This window comes from Syngnathus floridae, chromosome 20, assembly GCF_059516105.1.
Source record: "Syngnathus floridae isolate MCC-2025c chromosome 20, RoL_Sflo_1.0, whole genome shotgun sequence".
NCBI lineage: Eukaryota > Metazoa > Chordata > Actinopteri > Syngnathiformes > Syngnathidae > Syngnathus > Syngnathus floridae.
This window is the reverse complement of record NC_142432.1, coordinates 2,768,337-2,781,535: the sequence shown is the minus strand read 5'-3', so window position 1 is coordinate 2,781,535 and position 13,199 is coordinate 2,768,337. Positions and strand designations below refer to the sequence as shown.

The window sequence follows — 13,199 nt, the reverse complement described above, 5'->3', positions numbered from 1 at the left end:
ATAAGAAGATGCCAAAGCAGTGGGAAAATGCTTGAGAACAGAAACAACTGTTTGGCAAAGCCAGTGGGAGATTTGGCACGTTCACTGGCTTGTCACATGCTCGGTTATGCTGCTCATCCGCAAATGTATGTTCCTTACAAAATGCAGCATGATTAAACCCGTAGGCTTATGTTTTGTCCATTTCCCATTGTGGAAACGAAAGTTCGAAATAAAAGACAAGAAGACGTTCCATTAGTTTTCTGACTTCTCTTCGATTGTTTCACGTCAACCTGACAGTAGGAGTTTTATTTTTTTCATAGAATTGGTTTATAAAGGATGAGATTAGATTTATGGATCTGTCTAGGTAAAAAGAACAAACTGAGCTGGATGAAAAGTGACCTGAAATAACCCCTGCTATGTTTTGCCGTATTATAAAAGCAATTTCCCTTTGAAATATTGATCGGAAAAAAGAAAGAAAATGCCATCAAAAAACATTTGCTTGAACTAGATTGTAAGAACCTTTGATAATTGCAACGTTTACCTTGTGTACATTCTGTATTTATCAATGCAAATTATATGCTTTATAATTTATATGCCTGATGATGTTTGTGTTTGTTGACTTTATTATTTAAAAAAAAAAAGGTTTGATAGCTTTTTGAATCCTACTATAACACAAAAGTGCCCACAAGTACTTAGTTCCGCATTTAATGGTGAAAAGAATAAAATATATACAGTCAGCTTTATAAATCTAATAGCCTTGTAGCAACTCAGCATACTTTACTGATTACTTTTTTTTTCCAAGTCGACTGAACTGTTGAGACACTCTGGAGTGCATATTGAACCTTCTATGAACCAAGCGCAGTTCTACACAACGAGTAGCTGCGAGCACTCTTTTATGCAAATGAATCACGTTTGAATTTACCCATGATATGAAACCTATATAATTCTCTGACTCCTTTATTCTGTATTCCCTTGCTTGTTTAAGAGGAGGAGTGAAAGTGTCAGGTTTAATGGTGTGGAGGATGGTGGGCTCGATTGCATGAACCTTGGACTGAAGAGCTGGAAGATAAACTGAAACTGAAGGCAAACAACAGATAACCTAACCCACAGAGGTCCAAAGAATAAAATTGGGATTGCATTATGGACCACATTTTTTAAGATAGTAGGAGCAAGGCATATATTATCTGAGGTGTTTTGGTATTTTCTTGCATGCAACTGCTTTCAGACCCCATCTAATTCTTTGCTCAGGTTTCATAAATCTATTCCAGTCTTGCCTCCTTCTCCCCCCAAAAACATATTTTGTGATATATTTTAAATAATTAAACAGCTTGGACCACATTTCTTGCTTTGATTCTCTGGACATTGTGCTACTCCTGCACCTTGGCCACAGGAGGGCAGTATAATGCAGAAATTCATGAAAATGCATGATAATCCACCACACTCAAAATTCTACACACATACACACACAGACACACACACACACAGAATGCAGTGTAAGGTTGCAAATTGAAAGGTTTGCAGAATGTACTCGATTCAAGGTTCTCCCCCTGGTATCTGGTGGTGTGACTGGAGCTCGGCATATTATCACTTTTTCAATGCAATTATTTAATTCTGTAACCTTGACATGAAGAGAGCACATCCTTTACATAAACACAGAGATAAAATTTGATTAAAACCCTCCTTTGATAAAGTCGCAGACAATGCGGCGCTGTTCAACTCACCTTGTCACGTGTTGTTTGGCCCTCATTTTTCCACCCACGTGTTTTTTTTAATTTTGAAACCTTGGAAGACTACTTAACCGTTCATTAATTGATCATTCCTTGGAAACGTTGAACTGAACATGAAAAAAGAACGAACAGAACTCGCCAAGACAGAGCTGAGCAAATGAGAATGAGTACTTTGTGTAACTAACAGTGAGGTTCCATAAAGCAGGCATTTGCCAGAGGGTAAATGTGGAGTGACAGGAAAAATGGCCAATTTTCTAGCCTTGTTGAATTAATTTTCAATGTCAAACTGACACCGACAGCTCCTTTTGTACGATATTTTCAGCTAGCTCAATAAAATGTCTAGGCTCAGGTTATAGAGTGCACTGCATGTCTATCAAATGGCGGATTGTTAAATGGGTGACTGACTGAGGCAATCATGTAAAAGTGCTTTGTGTGCTTCCGGGGCCATGCAGGCACAATGTGATATCATATTTGAAGAATTCTTGACACTCAACCTAACTTTTTTTCAATGTATACCTTACCATTGCAGTCTATACAATTGCAAATCCTTTATTCACATTGTACACAACTTCATTGGGATTGAGGTTTGTTTTATTAGTATCGTTTTTTTTTTGATTGACAAGAGAATCGAATCGATAAGCAATAATCCACGCAGTGATCATCTGCAATTGTTATTTCACTTCACACTGTGTTGTGTAATAATTCCGTAAATCATGGAATTATCTCGTAGCAAATAACATCTTTGAAAGTGAAAGTAGTTCCTTGGCCTAAGAGAGAGAGAAAAAAAGCACAACGCTGTCATACGCTGAATTCAGAGATTAATTTTAATAGGAATAGAGGTCAAGGGGATTGGAGAATGAAGCAGACCAATCGCCTCCGGATGTAATTCTCCTCTAAAGCTAAAAGTGCAGCTTGATGCGATGAGACGACGGTGAAGAAAAAAATCATTGGAAAATCTATCCTTTTAAATTATGCATGGCTTTCCGATATTGCTGCAATTTTAAAAAGTATATAGTGAAGAAGCACTGTTAGGAAATACAGATGAGTTCTGCTTTGATTCCGACATAGTCTTTCTTTAGGCTACATGTCAGTATGTATATACTTGGATTTGCCTCATTAAACTTTAAATGAGTATAATGAAAGCACATTTTTTCTGTTTAAGTACCGGAATCATCGGAACAAATGGTTGCGGGTTATCATTTCCATCTGTGCAAGATAGCAGCTGTGTGTCTTGACAAATCATCATTTTTAAAAGTACTTTTCCTGCACAGTGTTATTAGAGAAGTAGACTTGTTAGATTTACATATGCTGCCACTACACTGTAAATACATGTGGTACTTATGAGGGAATTAATTGAGACAAAAAACCCGTTATCTGCAAACAATTAACAGAGACGTCTTTCAATCTTCTTTTGTTCAACCCTCACACTCACCAAAAGGTCGTACTTAAAAGTTAAATACTTAAAACTGTACTTGACTTACATATATTTTTCCATTTTGTCAACCCATAGGCTGAGTTAAAAGCATCTTTTCAAAATGTCCTTCAAATAGACTCTTGCAGTGGAATAAATTAAAACCTCTGATCACCACTTCAGATAAACATTAAAAATAACATTTACGCCTACTAGCAATTTAAAGCCTGTAATGATCCCACTAAGCACGTTTTGGCCTGTGGGAGGGAAGTGCCAAAAGGAAGCAAAAGCTAAGACTAATGAGGTTGCCTTTTTTGGGGATGTTTATTACAGTAGGGTGGGCTCACTCCATTTCTGGTTGGGACCGAAGTTGTTTTGATGTTCACAGCGGGATGCAAAGAGGTCGGGGGTCGATTGTGCCCCAGGCATTCACCTGAGGGGGCGTTGTCATCCAGGTCAAATGAAAAAAAAAAACAATCGTTCAGATATGCTAAAGCAGTGCAGCAAAAGAATAAATAAATTTAAAAAAATTTGAGGGTGATCCTATGGGCAATATTTTTTTTTTTAGACTCATAAATTTGGTTTGGCTTGAGCCTCTTTATGAAAATTATTGATGATCCTCAGAGGGAATTTCTTGATTTGCTCATTTTTATTGCCTTCATCACGCCCGATCAAGCACTTACACTTATTTATGTTTCAAGCGTTGGAAAGTGTACCGATTTCTTTGGCTTCATAAGATCTGAATGATTTATGAGATTTTTTTGAGTTAGAGCCAGGTTTTTTTTAGATTCCATCTCAATAAGAAGATCCATTTGAATACCCGATAGCAGCTGGAAGTTTGAATGCTTTAATTCTTCCATACTGCTTATTTTTGATGCACTCATTAAGGTAATTAAGTTCCGGGTTGATTTTCATCCCGGCCAAGAACGCTCTTGTAATATTTGTCTATAATAAATTATGAATTACAGATTGAAAAATATGTTAATAGCCTGTCTGTCAAATTTTAGGATTAAAGAATGACTTTGTGGGTATTTTTATTTCAGTCAAATGGATGTGACCTATGCATTAAAACGAGGCATTTATTAATTTCTCAATGAATATTTGAATGTGTTATCATATAAAGCCCAAGACTCCACGATGAATACATTTTCCTCTTCACAGCTACACTTGTCATTGACTTTCATTTCATAAGGGCGTCTGATGAGTCACACTCAGAATGCATCTTGCACAAAAAGATCTATACGCACGCCATGTTCAGTCTCAACATGAATGTATAACCTTGGACCGTGGCAGTCAAGAATGTCTCAATTATAGAAACTTTACAAAATGTGCAATATTAATACATCAGACTCGATAATTATCTGAGAACATGATCAGATATTTAAATACATACCATCTCTAGTTGTTAAATATATTCAGAATTAGCTAGCTCTGCCCAATCAACTAGAAAAATAATATTATTTCTTCCCTTCTGGAAAAGAAAATAATGGTGCTCATGGGTGGCTGTAAATTGTAATTACCAAGACCGATGTTTTGGTCGACACTCGTAAAAATCATAATACATTAAAAGCGTTGGCGGTTTCTGACATGTGCAATATGTGCGGCTGTAATATGCTTTTTTCCCCCCTTTTGGTTTTTCCTGTTTGCCATAGCAAATTAAAACCCAGGAAGCAATTATTAATAACACCATTTTCAATTTCATAACCCTCACCGTATACTATACATGCTTCATTACACCTGTGGGCCTACGTGAGCACTCTCTTGTAGGGAATTGAGAATATATTTTATTGACACATCACATTTATTCTTTTCTTTACAACACTTTAGCATGACATGACATTATTGCATTACACAAGGTGTTACAATGGCTGAAAAACGGAATTATACTTTCAACACCATTTATTTCGAGGACATTAGGGAGTGACTACACCATAAAAAATAAGCCCAAGGTGAATAATAAAATTACTTAGATATTGTGATGGAGTGAACCAAGCTGAACTTGTCAGCCATAAAAGTACAGATAGGATTATTTATTTGTCACAAATTATTTTTGATGATGACAAGACATGGTTTAATTGTAAGAGTGGAATTTTTTTTTTTCACCCTTTACAGTGCCAGTCCAGTTAAAATCATTTCTTTGACGGTACTTTATTGCCATCTAGTGGAAATAAATGACTATTGGACAAACTGTATTGCATTTTACACAAAAATACTAAAAATAAAAGATTATATTTAAATTCTGTTTTAGTCTACTACATTTCTACCACATTTCCATAGCGCTTATTCTGCACAGGGCTTAGGACAGTCCCCCACCGTGTTGACTCAATTTTACTTAGGAGGGGAAATTATTGTTTTTTGACACATTTTTATTTTAATGTAGTTAAAAAAAAAACAGATTTCAATCTCTTTAGTGTGAAAAAAAAGTACTTTAAATTCAATTTTCCAGCATCCTGCCGCATCTCCCTAACATTATCAGTGGATGCTCTGTTGTCATGGTGACTGCTTCATTGTCATGTGTCCTGTGTAGAACTCAAGGTGAATGTACATAAATGTTTCTCTCCCTTGAATGATAGCTGATCATTAAGACCAATTGCTAAATGGAGATCATTTTGTTTATATTAAACCAATTATGAGATTTTGTGTCATAAGTCTGAAGCTTGGACTCTCCTTGTACGTGGCAATTGACATTGATGGACTGAGTAATTAAATGGACTGACTAATAAATAGAGCTGTTTATTGACTTGAAGTTTCATAAATCACGTTTATTATTTCCACAAAAAGCTGTTGAAACAAGGTACGGTGGGCTCCAACGTTGTTTCACTACCATGGCAACTGGGAGAAGGAAATAAAAGGATACAATTTAACAAAAATAATAATTTTATTAAGAATATCCATGACCATGTGATTTTTGAATGAAAGTATGGTGGCCCTAAAGGCCCAAAATGTACTGGATTGGTGGACCTATAGGGAATGCTATAAATCCACTATTCTCAAATAAGTGAGAGAACAGCAAATCCTAAATAATCCATCAGTATGAGCTTGTTGAGAAACATTAATAAGGAGGTTCCAATTTCATAAAGAGAGGATCAATTGGGCTCAGGAAAAGCAGGGGTAGATTTGATTTGTGTTCGATTTGTTGACAATATAAGCCTTAAGGTCAATCCAAATGCTCTTTTTCTAAATGCAATAAATAATGATGACAGCGATACTTGAACAAAAAAAAAAGTCATCTTTGAATATAATGATTTTATTGTGCCGGCATACATCTTGAATCCCAAAATGTCCTTGAAAGCATCCATTAATGCGGAATCACTTGTTCCCAGGCTGAGCAGCAAAGTAGAGCGTTACAAGGCAGTAAAGCGCCCCTCCAATTGTGAGTCCCATGGTGGTCCTGTAGAGCAGCTTGTCCATCAGACCCCCCTTGAGGTAGACTGGGACCCCATCAGACCGCTGGGAAAAAAAAAAAATTAAAAAGGTGAGGTCACTAGAGTGATTGGGGAGAAAAATACACCCGTTTATCGTGGGGCAGCATTAATCCCACTCTGCATTAGTGAGTTCTTAAATCAAAGTCCTTGGTCTGTAAAAAGGTGTCAGTGCTTCTTATGACGAAACCATAGCAACATGCTCCATTCAGGAGCTCAAGGCCGATGTTGCAGAACAAACACATTGTAAGTGGTACCATTTCATTTCACAGAGTTGCAGCCAAGGAACTAGCACCTTTTAAAATGATTTGCTTTGACAGGTAGAGAACAGAAAGCAATCAAGGTCATCAGAATTACCTGGAAGAGTCTCTGCAAATCAGGGACTTTGTTGGCTCCCAAATATTTCACTTGCCTTCCTGTTTCAGACTCCAACTTGATAGGAGACGCAAAGATCATTGGACAACTAACAGGAGGGACAGCTGGACGCAGACCCTAAATAAAACATTCAAGTTAAAAGCACCAAACTTAAAAGTCATGTTAAATATACTTTCGTATGACTCTTACTTGCGGGGTGTATGCGTTGGCAGTTGCTCCAGTGAGCCGTTGTGTCATGGCATTAAATTTATAGTACATAGGTCAGCTGAAATTCACCTTTAAGTTGCTGCAGAGCGACTTCACGACAGCTAACTTGCTCACCATAAAAGTGAGGAAAACAACAAGTGAGAGAAGACATAAGCCTTCAAAGCAAAAACGACAAGATGATGGACAAAGGATAATCATAAACACCGAACAGCAGGCCTGCTGGGTGAGAGGCAAACGCCGTATTGAATATGTTGAACTTGCATTATGTCTGGAAATAAGGCACTCAAACCAACATAATTAATTTTATAGTTTTTAATTGGATGATTAGGATTCCAAGTGCGTGCGTGCGTGAATAAGTGGCAGTGGTAATCTGCTCTGTGCATGCATCGCCTTTAGAATACAAATCAAAATGCTGATTACTTAAATCAAATTTTGAATCACGTCAGTTGCTCAATCATCTTCTAGCACAACGAAAGCCTACAGTCACTTCGAGTTTTTGATATTGAGGATTGAAGTGTTTTTCGCATTAGAACAAATCAGTGGAGATTCTTTGTCACGAGGTCAAAGATATATGTGCATTTGGAAGTAGATCATGTGTTCATAATAGATAAATATGTGTTACACAGCCATCTTATTGTTACCGATACAATTTGAACTAATGGTAACAAACCCCTAAACTCATGCAAAGCATCACAATCGAGAGACAAACTTTTATACTACATGAATATGCTAAACGTATAATAAAATATTGCCCCAAAACAACTACAAATATTTAAAATAAAGTTTTTACAGCACAAAGGCTACTGGGAGATTGTTGCATTCCCGGGTTGGCTAGTGACGTACTGTTACCTTCGCTTCCTGTTACACGCTCCTTCAAATCCCTAAAAAAACTGGAAAATTGTGACACTGTGGGATTCGTATGGAGTGTTAGAAGACCCATGAACACGCAGTTCAGTGATAAAAGCACGTCTCAAGCAGAAATGCATTTCTGTTATTTCCTGTTATATGTTTGAGCCTATTTGCCGTTGTATGCATTCAAGACGAGGAGGTTCACTCATTTAATAATTGCATAGAGAAGCAGACAAAAAGCAAACGATTTATAATGGCTAACATGCTTTTTGGTGCATTTTAGTGCTGTGATTTCTTCCTCCTTGTTGCAACACGTTGACAGCCTGCAGATTAACAGACACAGGAGGGGGAGGGGGAGTGACATAATGAAGCTGTGAAGAATGAATGTGAGTTTTCAAGTTTTTTCACATTGACAGAAAAATATCAAATCTAAATGAAATGCAAAGAACAGAAAAGCAAATGTAGGTCATGTTGTTATATCCCCTTCAGGCCAAACATGCACAAGTCTCAACCTATATTTAAATAAAACTATGACTAAAATATCCCCAGATAACTCGTAACAGACATTTGTGACTCATATGTGAAAAGAAGCTTTGTCAATCTGATCCTTCACACCTTTGCTGTCTGTTGTCATGCCTAAGGATTTTTTTGCACCTTGTGACAGTGTTGATATGATAACTTCACACCCTCTCATGATTTACATAAAATATCACATTCTCAGTTGCTTTCATTCATCATCTTCATCATGAAATTAACTAACTAGCAATATGTTAGCTGGACAAATTCAAACGTCAGATAAAGACAGACAGACAATAAACAATTTAGCTGTTGTTTAATTTCATACTTGATGGGTGGGTTGGTACAACAGTCCCATTTGCATACAAAGAATTTAAAAGTCATTTTGAAGAACAATCTGCTCCAAGATGTCCATGTCACACTTTTCCCAATAGTAATGATAATCATAATAATGTTGATAATTTTCATCCTAGAATGAATATAAAATTTTGGATATAATTGTTCCACCAGCAATCTGTTCAGCTTTCGTCAACCTCCTATAGATGTCTCAGACAAAATATTTTCCTGTGATCACCATCCCAGTTTCAAAGAAAGCCCCCTTTCAGAAAACAGTCTCAGTTATTTTCCCTGATGGATATTTGGGAAGCAGACCATCTGGCGAGTCGGATTACAGTTGGTGCATCTACTGATGAAGTTTAGTTTCCCAAAAAGAGGCACTGCTTGTTTCTTCGGACTTAAATAATTACTGTAATAATAATAATAATAATAATAAATCAGAGGACTAGAATATACTGAAATCTTCGTGGGCATACTGTGAGGACAAATATGAAATCTGATTGGATCAAGAAAGTCATGTTGCTTATTTAATTTATAGAAATCACATTAACCAGCACAAATGATTCTGAAGGCCTTGGGCAGATTAGATTAACAAGGCAACACATAAAAGGCTGAAAAGTGATTCACTGAACAGTGAACACAAAATGTATTCTTGCTGAAAACTGTCTTGAATCTAATGTATCAAGAAATTTATCAAATTATGAGAACTTTTGTTGAAACTTAAACTGCGTCGCTGGAATTTGATTTAAGCCCCGCGGCATTTTTTTTTTTTGGAAGAAGAAGAAGGATGAGTGAGATACGAGATTCACACTCGAGCAGCTCGAGGAGCCTGACATTTCCACCACTTCAACTTCCTTTCTCTGGGTCTGCTGTCTCCATGGCAACTGTCTATACTGCCCAAACTGTCCACCATATTCAGTTGCAGACTCATCTGCTTAACTCCTGATGCTCCAGAGACTTCCGTGTTGAATCGCCGCTGACTCAATCTAAAAATGCAACAATTTCATAATTCCCTCCAAATGTATTTATGGGGCAGGAATAAAATGCACAAGAAACAATGAGTGAAGTTGTTGTACATTATTCTGAGAGATTATGAAACGAGTCAGAATCACATTCAGTAAGGAGCAAACGAGGTGAGCATATTTTGGTACCTGAGCGAGTGAGCAAGATGTTCTTCTGCTCTGTTGTGAGTGTCGCTTTTTTTGAAATTTGTGCAGAGTGATGCAAGGCAGTTCAAAGACTGTGGCAGATTTATGATTTGTTATACAACAGCAATGTGCTGCATTGTGAATGTGAATTGCCAATGTCTTTGCATTTTTAACCTTTTAGTACAAACTTAAGATGCATTGAATAAGTGAGGCTAAACTACTGACTATTTAAGCAACCAATAGTACCATCATAAAATTCCATAAAGAGGTTTTTAAACTCCACGTATAACAAATTAGCAATGCTTTTGTTCTCCATCTTCCTTTCCGTGCTGATTTCTGTAAAAACATTTTTACACAAGGTTTTTAAAATACGGAAAAGATGACCTTCTAAAAATTACTGTATAGGTGGAGCTATATTCTAATAAGATATCATCTACAAAAACTAGAAACAGTACGACTGCTTGCACTTGCAATAGCATATTTTGAGTACTGTTCATCTGCATGCATAGCGTCACAATTTGATGCCTGAAATAGTAAAGATCAATAATTACATTCATATGATGACGTCCATTTTTCAAAACCTGAACTTTATGTAACATTTTTAGCCTCTAAAATTGCAGTTAAAAAAAATGTTAGCAGGCCCTTATTGTAATCCTACCACATTTATTAACCTGTGAGGGACTGAAAATATTCACAGACATGGCAATTGACGAAAATGTCAACTTCTAAAATCCTCTGGATATTCCTTGCTCTATCGTGTCTTTCAATCAATAAAATCAGTCGATGAACTGCGGATGCAGCGTGCCGAACGGATCTTCAGTTCATGGTAGCACTGCACAAAACTATGGTAAATAAAAGTGATCGGGAGGGCTAGAAGGACTATTCCACTCACCACGCAGAACCCGCCCAGTACGCGACCGGCCATAGTCACCGGGTACATGTCCCCGTAGCCTACTGTAGTCATGGAGATAATGACCCACCAGCTGGCAGCAGGGATGCTAGTATAGTCCTGGTTACCTCCTTCTAAAAGCTGAGCCAGCGCACTGAAGATGGCCATGGCGACAAAAATGAACACCAGAAGCATAACCATTTCACGATAGCATCGTCTCAGCGTCAGGCCGAGAGTTTGTAGGCCCAGGAAGTGACGAGCCAGCTTGATCACCCAGAAGATTCTCATGATGCGCAACACCCGTAGTGTCACGCCGGCTCGCTGAAGCTGAGAATTCTCTCCCGTCAGGACCGTGGCGGTAACGGAAATGTAATACGGAGTGATGGCCAGCAGGTCAATGATGTTCAGAGGACGGCGTACAAACTCGCATTTGTCTCGAGACACGATGAAGCGGACGATGCACTCGGCGGTGAACCAACCAATGCACACCGCCTCGATGATCCTGGGAATGATAAATCAGAGAATAAAAATGTTTCAATCAAATATTCAAATTGCAAATCGTCAGTGCCCATCTCACTACCTGTGCTCATCCAGTGTCTCCGCGTTCTTCCACTCTGGTAAAGTGCTGGCACACATCATCACCATAGAAATAAGAACAAACAGCACAGACACAGAGGCCAGGATTTGCGCCGCCACTGAGGATGTGGGTTCCTCAAATGTCCGCCTCATCCTTTCCAACCAATGATCGGACGGTTCCTCTGGGCCTTGTGGTTCCTCTTCAGGGAAGAAGTGAACAAAGCAGTCAGAGAGACGTTCATCCAGCCGGCGCTGGCAGCAAAGTTGCAGGTCAGCACTCTCCAGGCCCCAGTAGAGCATCTCATTGTAGAAGGATAGTTCACACATGTGTGGGACAAAACGTAACTTGCCATGCTGCAAATACAGCATGATGAAGCTGAAGGCTTCGGAGTGGCGGTCGAAAAAAAACTCGTTTCTGTCGCGGTCGTAGTCATCGCACAGTTCTAACAACTCGCTCTCTGACACGCAGCGATACAGGCGACTGAGTCTGCTCAGTGGGAGGTGCTTCATCAGTTCCACCGTGAAAGGAAATCTTCGACCGCCAACGTTCAGGGTGCAAAAGCTACTTCCAAACTTCATCTTCTGTCAGTCCTTGTTCCGATGTTGTCCTATGTTCTTATAAAACTATAAAAACAGGAATGATTTAGTTGCGTTTCATCTCGCGCTGGGACTGTTCTCCATCATTGCTTGATCAGCATTCTTATTTTTTGCTTAAATAAAAAGAAAAACTTGCATTAGTCACCAAAACCAAGTACAATACAGTGTTGTTGTTTTTTTTAGTTAGCTGTTATTTAAACTATAATTACTCTTAACCCACTTTGGTCAAAATGACCTTAGGGGTAAACGAGTAAAGTAACAGGTGGGGCAGAATATTTTACCAATAAGGTGTGATCATCTCTGAATATTAAAAAAAAAAAAAGCTTCCCAGAGGAGTTAGCAATAACAGATGTCTCATATAATTATGCAAACTAGATGACACAGAATCAACAGTGGTTGCAGCCAAGTCATGCACTCTATTTTGCCTCCATTGCTTTAGGGGGAAAAAAAAATCTCTTCCTCACAATCATGCACCTGTTAATCTATAATTCTATTATTTCCTTTATAAAAGTAACAGATCAGTATAACATTGATAACTGGAAATACAACCATAATACAGTTACTGCTTCAAAATAATTAGGTCAGTCCTAATAAACGGAACTGAATGACAATCAATGTTCCAAACACATACGATCAAATTTTTCATGATTATCATCATTCTGTTTTTCAAGCTTACCTCCAAACATCTTCCCAAAAGTGCATCAGAGATTTTGTTTTGTTTGTCTTACTCCTCCAGCATCCAACTTCTGTTGAATCTATCAGACTGAATCCCAGCAAGCTTCTCCTATCGCCTCCTCCCACTGCTCGTGTGATTTCGAAGGGGGGGGGAAAAAAAAGGTCGATCTGAGCAGATGAATTGCTGCTCAGTGACTGATGTGAGTAAGACACTTGCCCTCCTACACGTCCCTCATCCACTTCCTTGTCCTTCTTGGGCTTCTCCTGTTCCTCTTCAATCCTGCCTCTCTTGAGGTTCCCTACTCATATTTCACTCTCTCCACCCTCCTCCTTCATCAGACCTCACAATCCATCAAATTCACGATTGATGGAGTCTATGTCATTATTTCATGATATTACATCAAATCATAGCAAAGATGAATCATTGACTTAATTCATTAATAAGGAGAGCAGTTGATTCTTGTGAAATAGCGCCCTCCTGTGGATATTTCT

General features: G+C 38.2%; 2 protein-coding genes and 1 long non-coding RNA gene across 7 annotated transcripts; 1 reads left to right on the top strand and 2 right to left on the bottom strand.

The window, feature by feature from the left end:
- Positions 1-6,329: 6,329 nt before the first annotated feature.
- Positions 6,330-7,989, bottom strand: LOC148380743 (cytochrome c oxidase subunit 7A2-like, mitochondrial). Of its 2 annotated transcripts, XM_088363927.1 has the most exons (4): positions 7,971-7,989; positions 7,104-7,226; positions 6,897-7,031; positions 6,330-6,567 (listed from the first exon to the last, which is right to left on the bottom strand). In XM_088363927.1, exons 2-4 carry the CDS (start codon positions 7,170-7,172, stop codon positions 6,427-6,429), a joined length of 345 nt encoding a protein of 114 aa, XP_088220053.1. In that variant the 5' UTR covers positions 7,173-7,226; positions 7,971-7,989; the 3' UTR covers positions 6,330-6,426. The 2 variants fall into 2 exon arrangements, with proteins under 2 accessions (XP_088220053.1, XP_088220052.1); XM_088363926.1 differs by lacking the exon at positions 7,971-7,989 and having other exon boundaries at positions 6,331-6,567; positions 7,104-7,330.
- On the top strand, positions 7,155-9,904 carry LOC148380742 (uncharacterized). 2 transcript variants are annotated; one of them, XR_015854707.1, is made up of 3 exons: positions 7,155-7,344; positions 8,254-8,356; positions 9,600-9,904. It is a non-coding gene; the product is annotated as an uncharacterized LOC148380742 (long non-coding RNA). The 2 variants fall into 2 exon arrangements; XR_015854706.1 differs by having other exon boundaries at positions 9,603-9,899.
- Positions 8,786-13,060, bottom strand: LOC148380741 (voltage-gated potassium channel regulatory subunit KCNG3-like). Of its 3 annotated transcripts, XM_088363925.1 has the most exons (4): positions 12,709-13,060; positions 11,440-12,145; positions 10,863-11,361; positions 8,786-9,808 (listed from the first exon to the last, which is right to left on the bottom strand). In XM_088363925.1, the coding sequence occupies exons 2-4, from the start codon at positions 12,012-12,014 to the stop codon at positions 9,758-9,760; spliced, it is 1,125 nt and encodes a 374-aa protein (XP_088220051.1). In that variant the 5' UTR covers positions 12,015-12,145; positions 12,709-13,060; the 3' UTR covers positions 8,786-9,757. The 3 variants fall into 3 exon arrangements, with proteins under 3 accessions (XP_088220051.1, XP_088220049.1, XP_088220050.1); XM_088363923.1 differs by having other exon boundaries at positions 8,786-11,361; XM_088363924.1 differs by having other exon boundaries at positions 8,786-11,361; positions 11,440-12,059.
- Positions 13,061-13,199: the final 139 nt, after the last annotated feature.